Below are 24,804 nucleotides of genomic sequence, written 5' to 3' on the forward strand. Positions count from 1 at the left end.
GAGCTCAGGAAGACTGGGGCTGCAGGACGGCGTCCCGCCGAGCCACCTGCGCACGCGCATTTCCCCCTTCGCCGGCCGGCGGCCTGCTGCGCACGCGCAGCTCGCCGTCTCTCGCTCCGTCAGTCCCTGCAGTGCCTGGGCCCCACCCCCGCAGGCCCCGCCCCGCTGCCGTGCGCCGAACGCTGCATATCCGGGTTCTCGCCTCCGCCTCCGCCGCCGCCGCCGCCGCCGCCTCCGCCTGGCTCATTCAGCTTTGCTGGGACCGGTGTGTTCCCGACTAAGATGGCGGCTGTGGGGCGAGTCGGCTCTTTCGGTTCCTCTCCGGCGGGATTAACCTCGACTTACACGGGCGGTCCCTTGGCCAACGAGCTAACCTCGGGCAACGGCGGCGCCGCGGCAGGGGACGACGAGGACGGGCAGAACCTTTGGTAAGGACCGCACCCTTACCCGGTCCCCGCCGGCACCCCCGGGCCGGGGACGCCCCGGGGTCGCGTGCCCGCCGGAGCTCGGCGCCCTGCCCAGGCCGCCGCGTTCTCGGCCGCCCCCGCCTGGGCGCGCGAGGCCGGTGCCGTTCCTCCCGCGCGGGGCTCCAGCCTGAGCGTGCGCCTTGTTCCCCGCCAGGTCCTGCATCCTCAGCGAGGTCTCCACCCGCTCGCGCTCCAAGCTCCCCGCGGGGAAGAACGTGCTGCTGCTGGGTAAGTGCCCCCACCTGCTCCCCCCTGCGCGGCCCCCCAGCGTGGCCTGGGTCTGGGTCCGCCAGCCGCTCTCTGGCTCGCTTTGTGCGGACAGCCGGGGCTGGCCCCGCCCCGCCGCCCGACCTGTGGCTGACAGCTGGGGGAGAAGGAGAACAGGGACCCCTGCCCCGGGACCTGCAGGGACCCGCCCTCCCCTGAAAGTTTCTCCTCCCCTGGGTGTGTGGGGTTGGCCCTGACAGCTTCCTCCGGGAAGGACAATGCGGTAGCCCCATCTGAGAGATTCTGGTGGCTTGGGGTTTACCTAGAAAATAAGGACGTTTTTTCTTTCATGACAAAAATTGGTAGCAGGAGGCTCTTCGCGACAGCTCCAGTGCAAATGGCATGCCATCAATATTTAATAGCCGGCTCTTTGTATAATTTACAGAAGCTAGAAATGAGGCCTGGTGTAGTCGTGATAAATGTAATTATTTGATTCAGCTTTTACGGGTACAGTGGGCTCGTGTTGCAGCTGTCTTTTTCACTGTCACTTATAATTCTGAAATTTGTAAAGTGCAGAAAACGTTTACCTTTCTCGTTCAGTCCCTTCGGCCTGATGGGTGTAATAATGAGAAATGGTCTAACGTCTCAAATCTCCTGATCTATATTCCCTCTGCTCTCTGGAAGTTATGTATTTTGTTTCTTTACTGACTCTGGGGGTGGACGTGGAGAACAATTCACAGGTTCACATTTTTGCAGGCTTAGCTCCAAAGTAACTTATAGGATGATCGTTGAATTTTAAAACTTTGGTTTTGATGTTTCAAGACTTTTTAATGTTCATTTAAAAACAGGAAGGGAAACAAAGAAGTCAAATGATACTTGTCAGGGTCCGCTTTTAATGGGAATGTTTAGATAGAAACAAATCATTTTTCATGAACTCTTGACAGTCTACAGTATATGATTCTTGGCGTTATTTAAAGTTACTGGAGCTAGTTGAAAAATTAGTGTTACCTTTTTTTTTAAATATATATCACTTTATTTATTTATTTTTATTTTTGGCCGTGTTGGGTCTTCGGTGCTGCGCTCCGGCTTTCTCTAGTTACGGCGAGCGTGGGCTTCTCATTGCGGTGGCTTCTCTTGTTGCGGAGCACGGGCTCTAGGCGTGCGGGCCTCAGTAGTTGTGGCACGTGGACTCAGTAGTTGTGACACACGGGCTTAGTTGCTCCACGGCATGTGGGATCTTCCCGGACCAGGGCTCGAACCCGGGTCCCCTGCATTGGCAGGCGGATCCTTTACCATTGTGCCACCAGGGAAGTCCCTACCTTTGTTTTTAATGTGATTGAAAGTACCTACTGCGGATTCACCTGGGTTCATTCATGACCCTATCACATACTAGTCCTATGATCTTAAGCAAGTTCTTTGACTTATATGACCCTCAATTTCTTCTTCCTTAAAATGGATGTTACAGAAATAATAATGCCTACTTCCTAGTGTTATGGGGAGAACTGAATGAGATAATGTTTATGAAGTGATAACAGCACAGTGACTTTTTGTAATGAGTCTCTTAACTGGATTAGAAAATATTTTATCAGAACTCTTTAAAAATTGAGTTAGTGCCTATGTAACTGATATTTATAGGGCAGATATAGGTTAGGATCCAAGAGCAAAAAAAAAATTCAGAAAATGTTTTCAGATTACTAGTTTAAACAAATTACTATTAAGTGCTAAACTAAAATGGACCTAACACAAAGTGACCTCATTGAAGTGAGTTATATTTCAAATACTCTAAGTTAAATAAGACTTCTTTTCAAATACTGCCATTGTAGGGCTTCCCTGGTGGCGTAGTGGTTGAGAGGCCGCCTGCCGATGCAGGGGACACGGCTTCATGCCCCTGTCCGGGAAGATCCCACATGCCACGGAGCGGCTGGGCCCGTGAGCCACGGCCGCTGAGCCTGCGCGTCCGGAGCCTGTGCTGCGCAACGGGAGAGGCCACAACAGTGAGAGGCCCGCGTACTGCAAAAAAAAAAACAAAAAGAAATCAAATACTGCCATTGTAAAGATAAGATTCCTGAATTTTGTTTTCATTTTATAAGTTCCTCCCAATTATTCCTGTGCATTAGATGTTAGTTACATGGTTCTGTTTTTAGTGAAACAAAAGTGACAGTTTTGTTCTTTTTTTTTTTTTTAATAGATGTTCATTTCTTAACGTTCCTAATTTGCACTGAGGTTGCACCATGCTTTTTTTTTTTTTTTTTTTTTTTTGCGGTATGCGGGCCTCTCACTGTTGTGCCCTCTCCCGTTGTGGAGCGCAGGCTCAGTGGCCATGGCTCACGGGCCCAGCCGCTCCGCGGCATGTGGGATCTTCCCAGACCGGGGCACGAACCCGTGTCCCCTGCATCGGCAGGCGGACTCTCAACCACTGCGCCACCAGGGAAGCCCTAAATTTCCTTTTATATAAGCTTTTTTTTTTTTTAAATTTATTTTATTTTTTGGCCACACCATGAGGCACGCAGGATCTTAATTCCCCAACCGGGGATCAGACATGTGCCCCTTGCAGTGAAAGTGCAGAGTCTTAACCACTGGACCACTAGGGAAGTCCATTATATGAGCTTAATAGTTCATAAAGCTCCATCTAGTATCAAGTTATACAAGCTTAAAATTAAAAAAAATTTTTGAGTATTGTTACTATTGGGATTTTCATCAAAGTCCTTTTCAGCTTTGGAAAAAGCTGATAACAGATTTTTATACTGATTACATAAATAGGATTAATTTTCTAGAATACCTCTAAAGATTTCTTAAAGACATTTTACCATCCCATATTACGGCCGCATTCAGTTTATGCTGGTAGAGGGGAGAAATAGAGAAATAGGGATTGTGGTTTTCTTTGTTATGAGTTTGAAGGTGCTAGGCAGGAGGATGCTTGGCCCTAATATGTCTTTCATGAATTACGGTGATCTCTGGAGTCTCATATTTAAAAAACCAAATCTGAGACTATAACAAGGTTTTACATTTCCAGCAACTGTATAGAATAGGAACATTGATCAAGACTTAAGTACCCCAAACACAAATTGCAGTTTAACTTTACCTTGCTACACGGCCTCCCCTCCCACTGCCTGTGGGTGAAAGGGGTCAGAACTAGCAATGTGTGCATGTGTGTTAGCCATCCTCAAAGCATTTTCATATGAATCTTAGTTTGCCTCCTCTGTCCCCCTTTCCCCATCCCCCCCCAAAACCTGGGAGATAGATGTTAACACCAATTATAGATGAGGTACTGAATCTTGGAGACCTGTTCAGTGAGTTTTCCGAGGTCACACAGCTGTAAAGACCCTGCCTTCTGTGACTCTGGCCAGGTTTTCCAACTTGATAGAAGTCCCTTCGAGGGAGGAAGTGCCACGTACTCTTCCTACTGCATAACTTTTTTTAAAAGGCCATCTTTGAGTAAAAATACTAATGATTATTTTAAAGTAAAATCCAAATATTTGTGGGATTCTAGGATGTAGCTTAATGAGGGACACGTCTGTTGCCATGGCATTTGTGTTGAAGCAGTCATTTACTCTACCCGGGCCTGACCCCTAGTGAAACCCAGAAACACTATGGCATTAGCATTTAACCATTGTTTCATGAAAGATTTTGCGAATGAGCTTGTTTGTTCGTAATATTAAAAGGAAAATCTTTTTTTTAATATTTATTTATTCATTTGGCTGCATTGGGTCTTAGTTGTGGCACGTAGGGTCTTTCTCTGTGGCGCGAGGGCTTGTGGGCTCTGGAGCACACGGGCTCAGTAGTTGTGGTGCGCTGGCTTAGTTGCCCCACTGCATGTGGGATCTTAGTTCTGACCAGGGATCAAACCTGTGTCCCCTGCATTGGAAGGTGGATTTGTAACCACTGGACCACCAGGGAAGTCCCTAAAAGGCAAAATTTCTTGTGCATGTATTTTAAGTAGGATTTAACTTATAAATGGACCTTTTAAGAAGTGTTTTTTCCTCTTTACCCTTTATATTTAATGAAACTTTACTACAGTGATTGTAATTACATGTATTTCAATAGCTGTTTTTGAGGGCACTTTCTCCATACCTTGGTTACTTAACCATGTTTTGATAAGAAAACTACCTAAGGAAAATAACAACAACGGTACTTAAAATTTATAGAGCACTTACCTGTACCAGCCACATAAGGATTGTTTATATACCGTGATTATCCCCTTAAAGATCAGGAAACAAACACAGAGCTGTTAAGTAAATTGCTGTGAGGTTACATAGCCAGAAAGGGGCAACATCAAGATTCTGAATTGTGCAGCCTGGCTCCACTGGACTGTCTCTGCAGGAAGAGAGCTTTCTTTGTAGGAAAAGCAAAAAGATGTCTAGCAGTTATTAAGGAATTTTATCTGATTCTCCGTGATGTAATCTGTCTCACTGCAAAAAAATCTCACTGATAAAAGATTAATTGAATTCATTGTCGGTGAAGATACGTATGTAGCCCTGGACCCCAGCACAGTGCCTGGCTTACAGATAAGACATCAGTATAACTTCCTGATTTAAGGCCAGCATGAATTAATGAAAACTAGTTGGCCCTTCCGGTAAATCATGTAAGCCTCATTTTTCTCATCTGTAAATTAAGATATATGGATTTAGTCATCTCTTAAGTCTTATCTCTTCTGACATTCTGTAATTATTTCTAATTGTAAAGCTTGTGAGTTGTATATTTTTAAAGAAATGTTTTGAGAACATATTGCAATTGGATTTAAATTAGTAAAGTATTTCTTTGTATATGTGGGCTGTTTGATTCCACTCAGGGAAGAAATCTCGAGTCTGCATTTTTCCCCGAAGATGATAGTTCAGGATAGTGTGCAGCCAAAAAAACCCCCACAAAATACTGAGCATCATCAGGAGTAAAACTGGTTTCTATTATGTTTGAATTATTGCAAGTAGGAAACCTCAAGATATACACTGGACTAGAGATGTTGTTAAGAGAAGTAACTTGTCAAGTAAGTGAATGGTTTTCTGTGTGAGGACTTACTCTAAAAATAATGAGATTGTTCAGTCAGAAACTTAATTTTGGGAGAAGCTGGGATTAAAGATCCCCAAGGTTATATGACTTGTGGGAAACACAGATTTTTATCAGTTGATGCTGTTTTCTGGCATGATTGGTTATGGGCATGTGATGCAAGGAATAGTGTTACCACATATATGATACTGGACTGGTAATTTTCAAAGGATTAAGGAAACTATTGCCTGTTATGTGTCACTACTGCTAATAAATATGTTTTTGAGAGTCCAGTGGCATATTGATATTTTATGATGGTCAGCAGTCGATTAAGGCCACATAGTAAATAATCCAGGCTCTGTGAGCCATAATGGTCCCTGTTGTAACTACTCAACTCTGCCCTTGTAGCCCCCAAAGAGCCATAGATAATCCATAAGTGGATGGGTGTGGCAGTATTTAGTAAAATTTTATTTGCAAAAACAGGCAGCAGACCAGATTTAGCCTGTGGGCTCTTTGTAGACCCTTGCTTTAGGCTATTACGGGCATCAATTTTATCAGTAAGCACAGGTGCCAGTTAATAGAGGTTTCTGGTTAATGGAATATGATGTTTGGCCCCTAATAGGTGCTCAGTAAATAAACATTGGGTGATTGATGACCAGCTTTTACTTTATTCCAGCTAGAGGTATAGTTTCAATGCAGGTTTAAGAAATGTCAAGAGTGGTTCATATATTTCCCCTTAGTGCTGCTGTCAAAAACAGAAAACAGAGCTGGAAGAACTACAGATGTCGGCCAATACAGTGGTAAGTCAGCTGGTGTGAAGTCCATGTGAGAGAAGGTCAGCAAAAGTACTTTGAAAATGCAAAACACACAGGAGCTTTGAGTTAGGAAAAAGAAAAGACCCAAGTTCAGCATGGGACTGTTACTATTTAGTGACCATGGACTAACATTTTGGGGCCTTATTTGTAAAGTCAGGGCAGTGGCTGTTAGACTGCACAGGTAACCTCTTTATTTATTTGTTCATCAAGCATTTATTAGAACGTGCTGTGCATAAAATGCTCTGCTGGGTCATCAGGAGGAAACGGGGCTCACTAGGTCCCTGCCCTCCAGGAGCTTATAACCTTCTGTGGGGAAAGACTCAAAGTATATAGTAAAAAAAATCAAATGTCAGTCTGAAATAATTGCTAAATAGCTTACATAAGTTATTATGGAAAAGGTGGTATCTGAGTAAAATTTTGCTAAGTAGGGTGGGGAGGAGGACACTGCAGGACTAAGGGAACGTGTTGCTGTAGCTAAAAACCTGGTGAAAAGACCCGGGGCGCTCAGGTGTGGAAGAGTCCTTAACTAGAGGCCCCCAGGTGTGGGAGTCAGCCCTTCCTACCATTCGAAGCTGTGGGATTGTGGGGCAAATTACAGCCTCCTAACTGAGATTCTTTCATAGTTCCTGGGATTAAAAGAACTGAAAGAAATTATGTGTAACATACCTTCCTCTTAAAATTAGTGTTTCTTGCCAGAGAGAGAGAGAAAAAAATTTATGAGGATAGAAATGTTCATTTTTTCTATGTGTATATTTGTTTTTTAAACAAAATAGGCTCATACCTTGTGTTTTGAAGTCAGATTTTTTTTCTTTATGTATCAGAGGGGTTTTTTTGTGTGGCAGTAGATATGGATTTCTTCCCTTTTAATGACTGAATAAAATATATGGCTCTATCATAATTATAAGATTGGTAAACAGATTATTATTGTTATACCCCATTTTCCACTTGCCAGATATTATCTTTGGGATAAATTCTTTTAAGTTGAATTGCTGGGTCAAAAGTATATATATTTTAAGTCTTTTTGTATATTACTAAACAGTATTTTTGGAAAGCTGTACCATTCTACATTCCCACCATCAGTATGTGAAAGTACTTGTTTGTCTAGCACTATTGCTGACATCAAGGATTATTCATTTTAATTTTTGCCTATCTAGTAGGTAGGTTAAAAATTGGCATGTTAATTTAAAGGCAGTTTTATTGTACAATATATATCATGTTTGTTAATTAAGAACTATTGCATTAGTGTGACTTTGACCTTCTGGAGCATGGGAACTGTTAATAACCATTGGATCAGCACTTGTTGGCTTTGGTGAATGTTTATTGAATTAAACTCAGTGGTTTTCAGTTCATGTCTAGTCAGGCTGCACGAGTGAGAGAAATGATTTTAATGTGATGTGGATTGCTGAATGATGATATTCAAAGGTAGGGAACTGATGGGGTGGGAGTATCATATATTATGCTTGTTACTTGAGTGTTCTGCTAGGTGCTTTACTGTGTAGCATGTTCACTGTTTTGGAGAAGAGGGCTTTGAAACCCAGGTTACACAGCTGAGCTAGGATTCAGGGTTGGGTTTGTCTAACTTTCCACTGTATGTGCACTCCTTGACGTATTGGAGGGAGGTAGTCTTGAGTCACCGGGTGCAGATGCTACAGCTGGTTAAGTTTCTCCCTGCTCTTGCCGGCTGAGGAAAGGGAGGAGATGCTCATTGTGAGATGGACAGCAGATCAAAACCCCCCACCCTATCTGGGTCATGAGATAATTTATGGAAGGCCATGCAGAGGGTCCAAGCCCAAAAGTACCTCCAGTGATGACTCCTCATGGCTCTTGTCACCAGAGCTTTCAGGTAAAATAGGATGATTTATTTTATATCATACAAAGCCAAATCAAAAATGTTAATTTTACAATGTTGGTATCTTACTTGGGTAAAGAAGGAATATGGCAGGTTAGAATTCTCTCTGTCATGATGCTGTGGACCATAAAGTTTCCTACAGAAGTGTGGAAGTGTGAATCAAAGGTCTGCATAGAAAGCAGGCATCAGGCACACAAACCTGTGCTGAGCAAGAAGAGTACAGTGCTTCAGCTTTCCACAGTAGCAGGAAAGGAAACTGGGAGGAAAGGGAGGCAGAGTGCTGCTTAATTTTACCTTTTGTCATCCCTGTCTGTCTTGAGCTGTGGGGGAGAAGACTGGAAGCTGCTCCTGATCAGTGACAGTGATAATAGTGTGGAGGAGCATTGCTGGATTTAAATCCTGACCGACCCTTCTTTAGCAAATTGCTTAATCTTTCAGATTATACTGTTTGCCTTTTAGGATTATCCTGAGGATTGTATGAGGTAATGTTTGTAAAACACTTCAATCAGTGGCATACATGGGAAGTGTTCAAGATAGCTGTTGCTAACGTGTTGTGTGTACTTAGTGTTCTGACTGCTCATTTTCATGATTCATGTTTTTATGTTATCTTTTTAAAACACTGTTGAGGTCTTATAAAAAAATTTTTTCTAGTGTATCACTGATCAAGGAGGTATGAATTGTAATAGTCAAAGAATTTTAAATCCATCACTTCAGAGATTTGTCTGGATTTACCTCCCCCTCTGTTTAGAAGACAGGGAGCAAATGGAAATACCTGACTTGTCCGGGTTCACACATCTTATGGTGACAGTGTTATAGTTGGAAATCACATCTCCTAGATCTTCACATATTTAATTCATTAATTAAATTATCATTATAAAGTTTACGGACAGTACATTGTATTGTTGAATTAGATCTTTTGAGGACGTAAAACAATATCATGAGCACACCTTTACCTCTATACTGTTTTGGTGACTTTGTGTGGAGTTTTTCTTTTGTAATCAATTTGGTTTTCAAATTTGAGCTGAGAAGTGAGAGTTGATGGCTGTTACTGCTTTATGGTAAAACCGAAGTTCTTTTAAGTGCTTGGAACCTCTACTTGGTTCACTCACAGAGAATGACTTATTTGAATAGGGTTCAGACAAGTAATTTGAAATACAGGCTTATTTGCTATGGAGAATTTCATTGTAATTGGATCAACAAATCTTTCCTCCTTTTGGTCCATCCACTAGGACAGGGTTTGGCCTATAGACTGTTTTAGTATGGCCAGCAAGCTAAGAATGGGGTTCGTTTGTTTTTTACATTTTTAAAGAGTTGGAGGGGGGGAACTAAAGGTAAATATGTGACAGAGACCTTATGTGACCTGCAAAGCCTACAATATTGCTATCTAGTCCCTTACAGAAAAAGTTGCCCAGTGCCTGGATGAGGACATGAAAATAACTTTATTATAATAGAATTTGATCTAATGAGAAGTTACAGTTTTTTTAAATTTTTATTTTATGTTGGGGTATAGTTGATTAACAATGTTGTGTTAGTTTCAGGTGTACAGCAAAATGAATCAGTTATGCATATACATGTATCTATTCTTTTCCAAATACTTTTCCCATTTAGGTTATTATAGAATATTGAGCAGAGTTCCCTGTGCTGTACAGTAGGTCCTTGTTGGTTATTTTAAAAATAATTGTTTGTACATGTCAATCCCAAACTCCCAATTTATCTCCACCCCCCACCCCCGCCACCGCCTGCCTTTCCCCTTTGGTAACCATAAGTTTGTTTCATTCTGTGAGTCTGTTTCTGTTTTGTAAATAAGTTCATTTGTATCATTTTTTAAAATTTATTTATTTATTTATGGCTGCATTGGGTCTTCGTTGCTGCGCGCAGGCTCTCTCTAGTTGTGGCGAGCAGGGGCCACTCTTCTTTGCGGTGTGCGGGCTTCTCATTGTAGTGGCTTCTCTTGTTGTGGAGCACGGGCTGTAGGTGTGCGGGCTTCAGTAGTTGTGGCTTGCGGGCTCTAGAGCACAGGCTCAGTAGTTGTAGCACGTGGGCTTAGTTGCTCTGCAGCATGTGGGATCTTCCTGGACCAGGGCTCAAACCTGTGTCCCCTGCATTGGCAGGCAGATTCTTAACCACTGCGCCACCAGGGAAGCCCCACTGTATCATTTTTATAGATTCCGCATATAAGTGGTATCATATGATATTTGTCTTTATCTGTTTGACTTACTTTACTTAGTATGATCATCTCCAGCTCCGTCCATGTTGCTGCAAATGGCACTATTTCATTCTTTTTAATGGCTGAGTAATATTCCATTGTATATATGTACTACATCCTTTTTATCCATTCCTCTGTTGATGGACATTTAGGTTGCTTCCATTTCCTGGGTATTGTAAACAGCGCTGCAATGAACACTGGGGTGCATGTATCCTTTTGAACCTTGGTCTTCTCTGGATATATACCCAGGAGTGGGATTGCTGGATCATATGGTGGCTCTATTCTTAGTTTTTTAAGGAACCTCCGTACTGTTCTCCATAGTGACTGTACCAATTTATATTCCCACCAACGTAGGAGGGTTCCTTTTTCTGCACACCCTCTCCAGCATTTATTGTTTGTAGACTTTTTGATGATGGCCATTCTGAGTGGTGTAAAGTGATATCTCATTGCATTTTTTTTTCCCCTTTGGCTGCATTGGGTCTTCGTTGCTGCGCGTGGGCTTTACTCTAGTTGTGGCAAGCGGGGGCTACGCTTTGTTGTAGTGCGTGGGCTTCTCATTGTGGTGGCTTTTCTTATTGCAGAGCACAGGTTCTAGGTGTGCGGGCTTCAGTAGTTGTGGCTCATAGGCTCCAGAGCACAGGCTCAGTAGTTGTGGCACATGGACTTAGTTGCTCCACGGCATGTGGGATCTTCCTGGGCCAGGGCTCGAACCCATGTCCCTTGCATTGGCAGGCGGATTCTTAACCACTGTGCCACCAGGGAAGTCCCTCGTTGTAGGTTCGATTTGCGTTTCTCTAATAATTAGCTATGTTGAACATCTTTCCATGTGCCTCTTGGCCATCTGTATGTTTTCTTTGGAGAAATGTCTATTTAGGTTTTCTGCCCATTTTTTGATTGGGTTGCTTCTTTGAGCTGCATGAGCTGTTTGTAGATTTTGGAGATTAATCCCTTGCATCATTTGCAAATATTTACTCCCATTCTATGGGTTGTCTTTTCATTTTGTTTATGGTTTCCTTTGCTGTGCAAAAGCTTTTGAGTTTAATTAGGTCCCATTTGTTTTTATTTCTATTACTCTAGGAAATGGATCAAAAAAGATATTGCTGCCATTTATGTCAGAGTGCTTTTCCTATGTTTTCCTCTAAGAGTTTTATAGTGTCAGCTCTTACATTTAGCTCTTTAATCCATTTTGGGTTTTTTTGTGTGTATGGTGTTAAAGGATATTCTAATTTCATTCTTTTACAGATAGCTGTCCAGTTTTCTCAGCACCACTTACTCAAGGGACTGTCTTTTCTCCACTGTATAGTCTTGCCTCCTTTGTTGTAGATTAATTGACCATGGGTGTGTGGGTTTATTTCTGGGCTGTCTATCCTGTTCCATTGATCTATATTTCTGTTTTTGTGCCAGTATCAAACTGTTTTGATGACTGTAGCTTTGTAGTATAGTCTAAGTCAGGGAGGCTGATTCATCCAGCTCTGTTTTTCTTTATCAAGATTGCTTTGGCTGTTTGGGGCCTTTTGTGTCTCCATACAAATTAAAATTTTTTTTGTTCTAGTTCTGTGAAAAATGCCTTTGGTAATTTGATAGGGATTGCACTGAATCTGTAGATTGCCTTGGGTAGTATAGTCATTTTGACAGTATTGATTCTTTCAATACAAGAGCATGGTATATCATATCTTTGCATCTGTTTGTGTCATCTTTGATTTCTTTCATCAGTGTCTTAGTTTTCCGAGTACAGGTCTTTTGCCTCCTTACGTAGGTTTATTCCCAGGTGTTTTATTCTATTTGATGCAGTGGTAAATAGGATTGTTTCTTTAATTTCTCTTTCTGGTCTTTTGTTGTTAGTGTATAGAAACATAATAGATTTCTGCGTATTTATTTTGTATCCTGCAAATTTACTGAATTCATTGATGAGCTCTAGTAGTTTTCTGGTAACATCTTTAGGATTTTATATGTATAGTATCGTGTCATCTGCAAACAGTGACAGTTTCACTTCTTTTCCAATTTGGATTCCTTTTATTTCTTTTTCTTCTCTGATTGCTGTGGCTAGGACTTAAAAACTGTGTTGTATAAAAGTGGCGGGAGTGGACATCCTTGTCTTGTTCCTGATCTTAGAGGAAATGCTGAATTTTCTTAGCTTTTGCTTGTCAAATCTGAATGAGAACCTTGCTGAGTGTTCTTTTTTTTTTTTTTTTTTTTTTTGCGGTACGTGGGCCTCCCACTGCTGTGGCCTCTCCCATTGTGGAGCACAGGCTCTGGACGCACAGGCCCAGCAGCCATGGCTCACGGGCCCAGCTGCTCTGCGGCATGTGGGGTCCTCCCAGACTGGGGCACGAACCCGTGTCCCCTGCATCGGCAGGCGGACTCTCAACCACTGCACCACCAGGGAAGCCCCTTGCTGAGTATTCTTGGTTGTAGGTTCTTTCCTTTCATCACTTTCGATATATTATGCCACCCCCTTCTGGCCTGTGGAGTTTCTGTTGAGAAATCAGCTGATAACCTTATGGGAATTGCCTTGTATATTATTTATTATTTTTAATATTTTTTCTTTAATTTTTGTCAGTTTGATTGCTATGTGTCTCAGCATGTTCCACCTTGGGTTTATCCTGCCTGGGACTCTCTGTGCTTCCTGGACTTGGGTGACTGTTTCCTTTCTTTCCCATGTTAGGAAAATTTTCAGCTATTATCTCTTCAAATGTTTTCTCAGGTCCTTTCTCTCTCTCTTCTCCTTCTGGGACCCCTATAATGTGAATGTTGGTGTGTTTAGTGTTGTCCCAGAGGTCTCTTAGACTGTCTTCATTTTTTTTCATTCTTTTTTTCTTTATTCTGTTCTGCGGCAGTGATTTCCACCATTCTGTCTTCTTATCTGTTCTTCTGTCTCATTTATTCTACTATTGTTTCTTTCTAGTGTGTTTTTTATTTCAGTTATTTACCGTTTATTTCTGTTTGTTCGTTAGTTCTTCTAGGTCTTTGTTAAACATTTCTTGTATCTTCTCGATCTTTCCCTCCATTCTTTTTCCAAGATCTTGGCTCATCTTTACTATTATTACTCTGAATTCTTTTTCAGGTAGATGGCCTATCTCCACTTCACTTAGTTCTTTTGGGGTGTTATCTTGTTCCTTCATCTGGAACATTTCCCTCTGCCATCTCATTTTCTCTACCTTACTGTGATTGTGGTTTCCATTCTGCAGCCTGCAGGGTTGTAGTTCTTCTTGCTTCTGCTGTCTTGCCTCCTGGTGGATGAAGCTGTCTAAGAGGCTTGTGGAGGCTTCCTGGTCAGAGGGACTGGCTGCTGCCCTGGTGGGTGGAGGTGGGTGTTGTCCCTCTGGTGTGCAGGGTTGTGTCAGGGAGTGTGTTTAGTGGGGAGCTGTGTGCTCAGGAAAACTTTTAAGTATTAGTCTGTCTGCTGATGGGTGGGGCTGTGTTCCCACCCTGTTGGTTGTTTGGCGTGAAGCATCCCAACACTGGAGCCTACAGGCTGTGGGGAGGGGCCATGTCTTGGTGAGAAAATGGCCGCCTCCAGGAGGGCTCACGCCCCTGAGTACTCCCCAGAACTACTGCTGCCAGTGTCTTTGTCCCCGCAATGAGCCACAGCTGCCCCCCGCCTCTGCAGGAGACCCTGTAATACCAGCAGGTAGGTCTGGTCCGGGTTCTTATGAGGCTACTGCTCTTTTCCCTGGGTCCTGATGTGCATGAAACCTTGTGTGCGCCCTCCAAGAGTGGAGTTTCTGTTTCCCCCAGCCCTGTGGAATTGCTGCAATCAAACCCTGATGGCCGGGCTTCCCTGGTGATGCAGTGGTTGAGAGTCTGCCTGCCGATGCAGGGGACACGGGTTCGTGCCCGGGTCCGGGAAGATCCCACGTGCCGCGAAGCGGCTGGGCCTGTGAGCCATGGCCGCTGGGTCTGCGCGTCCGGAGCCTGTGCTCCGCAACGGGAGAGGCCACAACAGTGAGAGGCCCACGTACTGAAAAACAAACAAACAAACAAACCCTGATGGCCTTCAAAGCCAGATTCTCTGGGAACTTTTCCTCCCATTGCCAGACCTGCAGGCTGGGGAGCCTGATGTGGGGCTCAGAACTTTCACTCCTGTAGGAGAACTTCTGTGGTATAATTATTTTTCAGTTTGTGGGTCGCCCATCCGGTGGGTATGGGATTTGATTTTATCGTGATTGTGCCCCCTCTTACTGTCTCATTGTGACTTATTCTTTGTCTTTGGATGTGGGATATCTTTTTTGGTAGGTTCCAGAGTTTTTTTGTTGATGATTGTTCAGCAGTTAGTTGTGATTTTGGTGTTTTTGTAAGAAAAGGTGAGCTCACATTTTTCTACTCTGCCATCTTGTCTTGGAAGCTCTAGTTATAGGTTTTATTTATTTATTTTTTTGCTGTGCCCCATGGCTTGTGGGATCCTAGTTCCTCGACCAGGGATTGAACCTTGGCCATCAGCAGTGAAAGCATGGGATGCTAACTGCTGCACCACCAGGAAGTTCCCTGATTTGTTTTTAAAACACCTTTAAAATATGCCCTCTTTAAGAAAACCTAATATAGAAATGCACATTTAGATGAACTATTTAGAGAATAATTTTAACATCATCACTAAAGAGTGCTTTGTAGAAGGGCTTTCATCTTAGTCTGTTTAAACAGGAACTCTCTGCTTGTACAGGTATATGTTTACAGATCATTAACTATTTGGCTGGCACCCTTAATGCTGGTGTGTCTGTTTCGCTGCCAGCTGAAGGCTGAGGAATTGAAGATAAAACTTTCTTAAAGTTCATAGATGTTACGTAGGTGCATTCTTTCAGCATTGTTTGAAGCCACACAGGCCCCATTGTCCTACTTGCCACTCTAAAGGTATATTAATTGGATAGAATGAAGTATGTATGTAATTTTTACTTTATTTTACTCATACTATTAGGCTCTGTGTTGTGTTTTCCAAAAATGACTTGGAATTTAATGGCTTTTGTTTATTGAATGGTTAGGCCATTAAAGATGATTTTTAAATGTCCATCAATTCAAAACATAGGCATCCTGAATTTTAACATTTTTTGATCCTTCTAATTGTATAGTAGAATAAAGAGAAGGTTCATGACAGACTTTTTAGTATCTTCAAACTTAGTTCAGCTTGGCTGTGGCAAGGCAGCTGAATACCGACAACTCGGTACAGTGACTAGAAAGTTTTCCTAAGTTTAGTGAAGGAGGTATGTTTTATGATCTGTTATTGATGAGAGGGAGCCGCTTGAATTTTATAGGTATGAGTGATGAATTATTATAGTAGATTGTGGTAAAGGCCTAGGATAAGCAATGACAGATGAGGTATAGTTATGAAAACAGAGACTCCATGTGGTTGTGATTAAGAGATAAGAATGTTGGTAAAGGATCTTCTGTGTATAGGACAGGTGCTATAGAGTGAATGAGTCCCCTCAAATTCATGTTAAAATTCTAACCCCCAATATGATGGCATTAGGAGGTGGGGTCTTTGGCAGATGATTAGGCCATGAAGGTGGAACCCTCATGAATGGGGTTAGGACCCTTACAAAAGAGATTCCAGAGAGCTCTCTCACCCTTTCTGCCATGTGAGGACACAGTGAGAAAACTGTCCCTGACCCAGGAAGCCAGCCCTTACTAGACACCAAACCTGCCAGCACTTTGATCTTGGACTTCCCAGCCTCCAGAACTGTTAGAAATACATGTCTGTTGTTAAAAGCCACCCAGCCTATGGTGTTTTTGTTATAGCAGCCCAGAGAGACTAAGATACGGTTTCTGGTTTTGGCGAGCAAGCAAGCAAGTACCCGTTAAGAATGGGATAATTTCTTTCCTGTAAGCATCTTAAAAGCAAGGACTTTATATCTTGCTTACTGTTAAGATTACTTGCCCAGAGAATATTTGTTGAAAGAAGGGGACAGACGTGACACACTGAAGGAAACACACAAATAAGCTGACACACTACAGTGAAGTATATGAAGTGTGTGGTATGTTGTGGAAGTACAAAGGAGGGTGCTTAACCAGACTTCTGGAATAAGAGAAAGCTTCTTAGAGGAGACTAAACTGAGACAGGAAGGATAAGGTAGGGTTCTCCCACGTGCAGTGAGGGGAGGGGAAGAATGTTCCAGAAAGAAGTGAAAGCATGTGTGAAGATTTAGAGTTGAGAGAGCAAGGCCTCTCTGCTGCACTGGAAGAGGTTGTGAGTGGCTGGAGCCTAGCGTGCAGGTGGTGGGACATGGTGAGAGATGGGCAGGAAAGGTGAGGGAGCCTTTGCAAGGGACATTGGCCTTTACAGTTTGCCCTTTACTGCAAGAACAGCAGGAAGACCCGTAGGGTTTTTTTTCTGACATTTTATGAAAATTCCCAACATATGGAAAAGTTGAAGGAATTTTACAGTTAATATTCATATACCCAAACACAGATTCTTCCATTAACATTTAACTATTTTTGCCTTATCATATGTGTCCCACCATGCAACTATGAAAAAAGTGCATTTCAAAGTAAATTGCAGATGTTGGTGTATTTCCCTTTAAATACTTCAGCATGAATATCATTAACTAGAATCCCTTTCAGGGTCTTAAGAGGGAGAGTGGCATGATTCAGGAAGATCACTCAGCTGCAGGGTACGGAATGGATTAGAGCGTGGTATGAACTTGGTGAATGTTCACTTTTGAGTGGTATGTTTATATAGTGAGAGAAGAGAACTGGGAGGCCGATGGGTTAAGACAGAGAGAAAAAGCAGTCTAACAAATAATGTGGTTGGAAGATGTGTATAACCCTAGAACAAGACTATATCTTTGCAAATACCTCAGATGAGATTTCTGGAAATAGTAGGTAACAAATGAGATTTTGTTTACAGAGTATGTCTTCATTGGCCTCTGTAGACCTTTCAGGAAATCTGTTTTCAGATGTCTGCATTTGCCATCAAGACAAATCATGTCAGAGTTCATTTAGGTGTAAAAAAAAAAAAAAAAAAGGTGACAGCAACAGAAAATGGTCATTATAATTGAGGCTTAAGACTTATTTTAAAATGTGTAGAATATGAATGTTTAATTTTCAACCATCTGTAACTTCCAAATGTCATTAAAGTTGAAGACGGGAGAAATTTTGTTCCCAGAAAGACTTTGTTTTGGCAAGCAAAGTGCGTCTTCAAGCATCTTGAGAATCTTCTTTGTTAGTTAGGTTTAGAATATTCTTGAGAATAAGATATTCTTCTGTTTTTCTTCCCTCGTTGTATTTTCTTCTGAGGACAAAGGGGAGTTGCACTCTTGAGAAGGTTGACTTGGATTCTCTTGGGAGGTTTGGATTGCTGTCACCATGTCCCACAGTCTTTGTGACTGTGGCCTGGCCTCAGTTTCCTCATCTCTAAGTAGTGAGGATGTCGTTAGAGTTCCTTATAACCTGTGTGTGTTTATGAAATGTTCTTTATTCTCATTGTGAACACTTGTAATTTGTTACCAGAAATGAGAAATTTCAAATCACAGAATGGGAGGAAAAAATCTCTAACTACCATATTTACCATATAAAAATCTCTAACTACCATATTTACCGTATTCCATTTATTTGACAGTATACTCTTTTTTTCCAAATTTAATGTTGTAAAATTTTTCTTAAAATGGGTCCCCAAGGGCTTCCCTGGTGGTGCAGTGGTTGAGAGACCGCCTGCCGATGCAGGGGACATGGGTTCGTGCCCCAGTCCGGGAAGATCCCACATGCCGTGGAGCGGCTGGGCCCGTGAGCCATGGCCACTGAGCCTGCGCGTCCGGAGCCTGTGCTCCGCAACGGGAGAGGCCACAACAGTGAGAGGCCCACGTACTGCAAAAAAAACAAAAAGGGTCCCCAAGGTTTAAAATTCCAGGAGAGAAGAAATTAGTATAGTAAAACAAACTTCTTTCCCAATCCTTAGAGGTAGAATCAGGAGAATGGGAACATAACCATCCATCACTCAGAGGCTGCCCCCAGAGAGGAATGCATTAAATCATTTTTCTTTTTCTTCTGAAAATAAGTGACCCCTGGAAGCAGGAATGTCTTATTCTTTTGTCATAATACAAAAATAATAAGCAGTATGTTTAATAGTCTTCTAAAGATTTAATTATTGTTTATTTGTTGTATATTGGAAAGAGGGTGCTTTGGAGTTCAATTCATATGAATTCAGATTCTGGCCTTGTCATTTCCTACCTGTTTGAGACTTTGGATAAGATACTTTAACAATTCTGAGCCCCAGGTATCCTCAAATGGGAGGTAATCATCATTCCGCTAGAGTTGTGGTTGTGTTGGAATTACTGCTGGTTAGATGCATACGGTAGGCACTGTGTGTTTGCTGCTCCTGCTGCTTTCATAGAGATGGAAGCAGAAGCCAATGATGGTTCTGTTTGACTAGGCTGTGGGCAAAGGGAGGTAAACTACAGTCCTTTAATTTTTCTTATATAGAAGCACATTGATGGACTTGAAATTTCATCCCTTTTCTGTCCTGACTTCTGAGGCTTTTGCATTAATGCACACTAAAGTTTAAAAACCCTCCCAGGACTTCCCTAGCAGTCCAGTGCTTAAGACTCCGTGCTGGGACTTCCCTGATGGCATAGTGGTTAAGAACCCGCCTGCCAGTGCAGGGGACACGGGTTCTAGCCCTGGTCTGGAAAGATCCCACATGCCATGGAGCAGCTAAACCCGTGTGCCACAGCTGCTGAGGCTGCACTCTAGAGCCCACGAGCCACAACTACTGAGCCCACATGCCACAACTACTGAAGCATGTGCGCCTAGAACCCATGCTCCACAAGAGAAGCCCGTGCGCTGCAACGAAGAGTGGCCCCTGCTCGCTGCAACTAGAGAAAGCCCACGTGCAGCAACAAAGGACCAACGCAGCCAAAAATAAATAAATAAATAAAATTTATTTAAAAAAAAAAAAAAAAGACTCTGTGCTTCCACTGCAGGGGGCATGGGTTTAACCCCTGATCGGGGAACTAAGATCCCGTATGCCGCAGGGCACGGCCAAAAAAAAAAAAAGAACCCTCCCTAAGTGGGTAAGGGGACAGAATTTGTATTTGTTCATTCAGGGATTTGTGAAACTTGTATTAATATCTTGGCATATTTTTTTGTTGTTTGAGACATCTATCAGTGGCTACTGTGTAGGAGGATTAGGAATATACTTTTCACTATGAAGAGTTAATAGGCACTGGAGATGCAGCAGTATCAAAACACAAAAATGCCTGTTCCTCTGGAGTTTTGGGGGGTAGGGAGTGACTAAGCAAAAAAAAGAAAAAGCCGTATTATGTTAGTAAGTTCAATGGAGAAAAAACAAGAAGCAGTAGGGGTGTTGGGAGGTTGTGATTTTATTGATTGATTGATTGAGGTTGTGATTTTAAATGAGGTGGTTAGGGACAACAGCCTACCTGAGGAAGTGATATTTGAGGGAAGTTACGAAGAAGCTTAGGTAACACATAGAAGAGTATGTTCTAAATAGAGGGAACAATGGATAAGGGCCTTGATGTGGGACTCTTTTATTAATAATTATGTAAGTGAATGTTTGGGGGGAAAATGCAAGATAATGATATTAATACTTCTGTGCATATTGAAATGTGAGTTATTTATGGGACATCCAAATAATGACGACTAATAAGTAGTTCAGGAGAGACTGAGGCTGGAAAGAAGTCTGTGAGTCACCAGATTATAGGTGGTATTGAAGTCTTGTGTGGAGATTCCCCTAGAATTATATGTAGAGCGAGAAGAATAGAGGTCTGAAGAAGGAACCCTGGGAGACACAAATGTTGGGGGTGGGGGTGGAAGCTTGCAAGGAAGACTTAGGACCAACCACCTAAAGGTAAGTGGTAGAACAGGAGGGGTGGCGCGACTGTAGCTGTGGCAAGGGAGGGTCTTCTCTGCCCTCTGTGTTTCCCTTAACCTCTCTGCCAGCTCCCAGCCAAATCAGCCTTTGAGTTCAGCTGTCGCACCACACCACTAATACTTTAGTTAAGGCCTACCTCATTTCTTGCTAGGACTCCAGTAATTGTCTATTATCTAGTCTCCTTACTCCCAAACCTACCCTTGTCAGTCACTCTTCCACACCTCTGTGATAGCAATCTTCCTAAAATACCTAAATACTGCCAGTGACTCTTCAGGATAAAGCCTAACCATCTCAGCCTGGCATAGGATGCCCTTTGTGATCTGGCATTCCCTTTTTATTCTCACTTTCTGGCTCCTTTTCCCCCTTACATTCTAAATTTCATGCATTCAAATTATTTGTCCCTTCTAGAAGGACACTTCTTTGTCTCCAGGCCTCTGTATATGCTCTCCTACTTCCTGGAATGACTAACTCTCTGTGCTTCATTAACACTACAAGATCTGGCTGAAGTGTTACTTTCTGTGCAAAGCCCTTTTTGACTTCCAGGCAAATCCAGGATCTTCCCTTTGGTCTGGTTTCCTGCTTGTTGCACATCTCTAGTGCAGTCCTAATGACAGTATCTTGAAATTGTCTTCTGTTTGTTTTCCCTCTCCAATTTATGAGCTCCTAGGACAGCAACTTTGACCCATGGGTCTTTGTAATCCTAGCGCTTGGCTTAGTGTAGTAAACGTCTAAGTGACATCTAAACGTCTGAGTTCTCAAAGTGTGGTCCTTGGACCAGCTGCATCAGCAACACCGGAAACTTGTTAGAAATGCAGGTGCATGGGCCCCACCCCAGACTTACTGACTCAGAAAGCCAGGAGGTGAGGCCCAGCAGTGTGTTTTAACAAGCCCCCCAGGTTATCCTGATGCTTTTTTTTTTTTTTTTTTTTTTTTTTGCGATACGCAGGCCTCTCACTGTTGTGGCCTCTCCGGTTGCAGAGCACAGGCTCCGGACACGCAGGCTCACTGGCCATGGCTCACGGGCCCAGCCGCTCCGCGGCATGTGGGATCTTCCCAGACTGGGGCACGAACCCGTGTCCCCTGCATCGGCAGGCAGACTCTCAACCACTGCGCCACCAGGGAAGCCCTCCTGATGCATTTTTGAGAACCATTACTCCAGTGAAATGAATGATGGTCAGCATTCACTGGGGAGGAGTTTCCACCACGGTGAAAAGCCCGCGCACCGCATCAAAGAGTAGCCCCCACTTGCCACAACTAGAGAAAGCCTGTGCGCAGCAACGAAGACCCAACGCAGCCTAAATGAATAAATAAAATGAATTTAAAAAAAAGTATTTATGTATTTTATTTTTCACTGGTTAACCTTATGATGTCCATTTTAAGCATGATCATAATGGAACTCATGTCATTATCATAGATATTCCTGTTTTCAACCCAGTCTGTATTTTGATGGACCATTTTAATGGTTCACTGCAAAAATAGTACTGAAAAGTAAATACTCATTTAATGGCAAGTTCTTTATTGCTTAGTTAAGTCTATACTTATTGCTGTGAAATGTTGGAAATGGTTCAGAACCATTCTGACCAGTACAGTTGAAAATAGCACTGACTGCTCTGGGACACTTTCTTTTGAGTTTGGCATACCTATGTGGCCACTCTCTTCTCTGTTCCGTCTGCATCACTTGGCCTCAGCTTGGTACCAGAAGGTTGATAAACACCATTGCAGAGGTGGGTACTGCAATTTTCTGACAGCGTTTAGATATAAAGATAGTTATTCAGAAGATCCAGGACATATAGAATTTTTTAAGTGCTTAACGTGAAAATGAAAATAACTTTTAAATTCTCAGAGAACTCATGAGTCTTCAGAAATAAGTCCTTAGATCCAAGAAACTCACCTTTATTAAGTACCAATAACACAATATTGCCAATAACAAAATAAGTCCATGAAATAGTAACATGTAGTATTTAAATAAATTCACAATATAAAAGAAACTCACCAAAACATTGACTAGCTAGCCTAGTTTTAAACTTTTAAAATTTGTGCCAAGTTTAAATCACATGATTTCTTGCTATTAATATTTTTTAAGTCTACATTTTATTTTTGTCTATTCTACATTTTCTCTGCCCTTGTCTTTGCCCAACTCACTATCCCCAATCCTCACTCCTCTCCTTTGCGCATATTTCTTATGGCTTCATGGTTTTGGTGAGGCTACAGTCACAGTTCCCTGCCCAGGTCAGTTTTTATGTATTATCCTTCCTCCATGAGTGGCCCTTAGGTATGCACATAACCCCAGCTGGGCCAACTAAGAGTCTTTACCTGAGAGTCTTCAGACTGAAAACTGCCAGAGAGTCTTTTGTTCCTTGTAGATTAAATGAGGATGGCATAAGAGTTGAGCCTCCTGAAAAATACCCATAGAGGAAGCCATTTGTCATAGGATAAAATGAGACTTAACAAGAGGAGCAGAGATACCAAGAGAGAGAGAATCCTGGAGGTGAAGTCTGCATCTTCACCTGTATAATTACCTAGTTATTTTCCATCAAATTACCCTTTTGGTTGAAGCTCGTTCCAGTTGGGTTTTCTCTTGGCACACTAGAAAGCATTCTTTAATAATCCATATTATAATTTTAAAGATTTGTCCTTTTTTACAGGTGAAGATGGAGCTGGAAAAACAAGCTTAATAAGAAAAATTCAGGGAATAGAGGAGTACAAGAAAGGAAGAGGATTGGAATATTTGTACTTAAATGTTCATGATGAAGACAGGGATGGTGAGTGTCGTTTATTTGTAATGTAAGTTTACTGAAGTCTTTCCAAGTTGCACTGCTGTCCATATTAATATTAGTCTTTGACTTTTCTTAGTGTGTCATTTTTTACTAGGAGACCTACTGTGTCATGCCGGTCAGTAAATAGTTATGTTAGGGCATACTTTTATTGGTTTGAGATTGGGATTCATATAGTGGTATTTTTAAACGTCTTAAGGTATTGGTGTGCAGACTTTAGCTTTCTTGCTAACCTTGAAGAATCTCAAATTTTCAGTTCATTTTCCCTCCGATAGTGAAATAATAGTATCCTATGATTGTTTTGCCCTCTTTTTACCGTCGTCTCATTTTTCGACATGAAAGTGTCATTTACTCCCCAGCTTTTCTTATCTGATCAGCCATTTTTTTCTTCTATAGATCACTTGCCTTCTCATTTTCGTATATAATATCTTGAATATGCATGGCTCTATCTGCTGATGGTAAGAATAGAAACATGTTATTCAGTCTGTGGTTTGGGATTGAGAAATATGAAGTAGAGGATGCTGATTTTCTGTGTTGGCAGTTAAATCATTTTCTTGAGTATTCATTAGGACTTTACTGAATTGGTAGATGTAACCCAAGTAGGTGAACCTTGCCAAAGGAGACATCTCCTGTGGAGATGCCTTAAAATACCAAGTAGTATTGTTAGTTGGATGATGAAATGACTTTATCCTGTTGCCTTGGTAACTTTCTTTTGTCTGTTGTAGATCAAACAAGATGTAATGTATGGATCTTGGATGGAGACCCGTATCACAAAGGCCTCCTTAAATTTTCACTGGATGCCATTTCTCTGAAGGACACTCTAGTTACGTTGGTTGTTGATATGTCAAAGCCTTGGACTGCTTTGGATTCTTTACAGAAATGGGCAAGTGTTGTTAGAGAACATATTGACAAATTGAAAATTCCTCCTGAAGAAATGAAAGAAATGGAACAAAAGTGTGAGTAGTCTAGAAAATAGATTTCAAAGACAAAATATCCTAGCTGACTATCAGAATTGTCAGGAACTTTTGACTTTGAATAAGGTTTAATGAAGGAAACTCAGTGAGAGTACTGCTTTTGAAATTCAGTTTGAATGATGTGCTGTTTTAATATAGTTTTACATTGGAAACATACACATAACGGCAGACTCTTTAGTAGAGGCGCCTTTTCTTCTTTGCCAAAAGGCCGTATGTGTTCATTTTGAAAAGCGGGTTTTCAGGATAAAAAAATCTGAATCTTTCTTCAGCTGCTCATTTTCAGTAGTCTCGTTTCTTGATAAGTAGAGCAATCTTTATTAACCTTGTCAAAATGAAGTATGTCCATAAAAATGTTGAGTAACAACATAAATATAAAGATGTTAAGCTGGTTTTATGATTTACAAAGTACATAATATATTTTGTACGTGCCCATGTAAGTTGGAAATTTTCATGGAAATTATGAAAATGATACGGGTCATTTCTAACAAGTTGTAAGCCACTTGTCACAGTTCTTAATTTCACTGAGAGCTCTTCATATGTCAGTGTTGCACTTTGCTTAAGAAAATATATAGATGGTATGCTGCTGTTCTTTGCTATTGTTAGCCGATAACTTTTAGGGGAAATTTGACAGCTTACTGGAATTTATATGCACGGAAACAGTAAAAACTTAAGAGAATGTATGTCCTAAATTATTGAAAAGGATGTCTAACTGCTT

The 24,804-nt window shown here is 41.9% G+C and overlaps 1 protein-coding gene across 1 annotated transcript in view; it reads left to right on the top strand.

Annotated features, from left to right (window-relative positions):
- Positions 1 to 282: 282 nt before the first annotated feature.
- Positions 283 to 24,804, top strand: part of DYNC1LI1 (dynein cytoplasmic 1 light intermediate chain 1) — a gene marked incomplete at its 5' end in the record, with an annotated part of 45,091 nt that continues 20,569 nt past the window's right edge. Inside the window, 4 exons of the mRNA XM_082848711.1 lie at positions 283 to 428; positions 622 to 695; positions 22,987 to 23,103; positions 23,841 to 24,071. Coding sequence (XP_082704837.1) covers positions 283 to 428; positions 622 to 695; positions 22,987 to 23,103; positions 23,841 to 24,071 — 568 coding nt within the window. The remainder of the gene's footprint in view (positions 429 to 621; positions 696 to 22,986; positions 23,104 to 23,840; positions 24,072 to 24,804) is intronic.

The sequence above is a fragment of the Leucopleurus acutus genome, assembly GCF_964270905.1.
Source record: "Leucopleurus acutus genome assembly, chromosome: 10".
NCBI classification, from domain to species: Eukaryota; Metazoa; Chordata; class Mammalia; order Artiodactyla; family Delphinidae; genus Leucopleurus; species Leucopleurus acutus.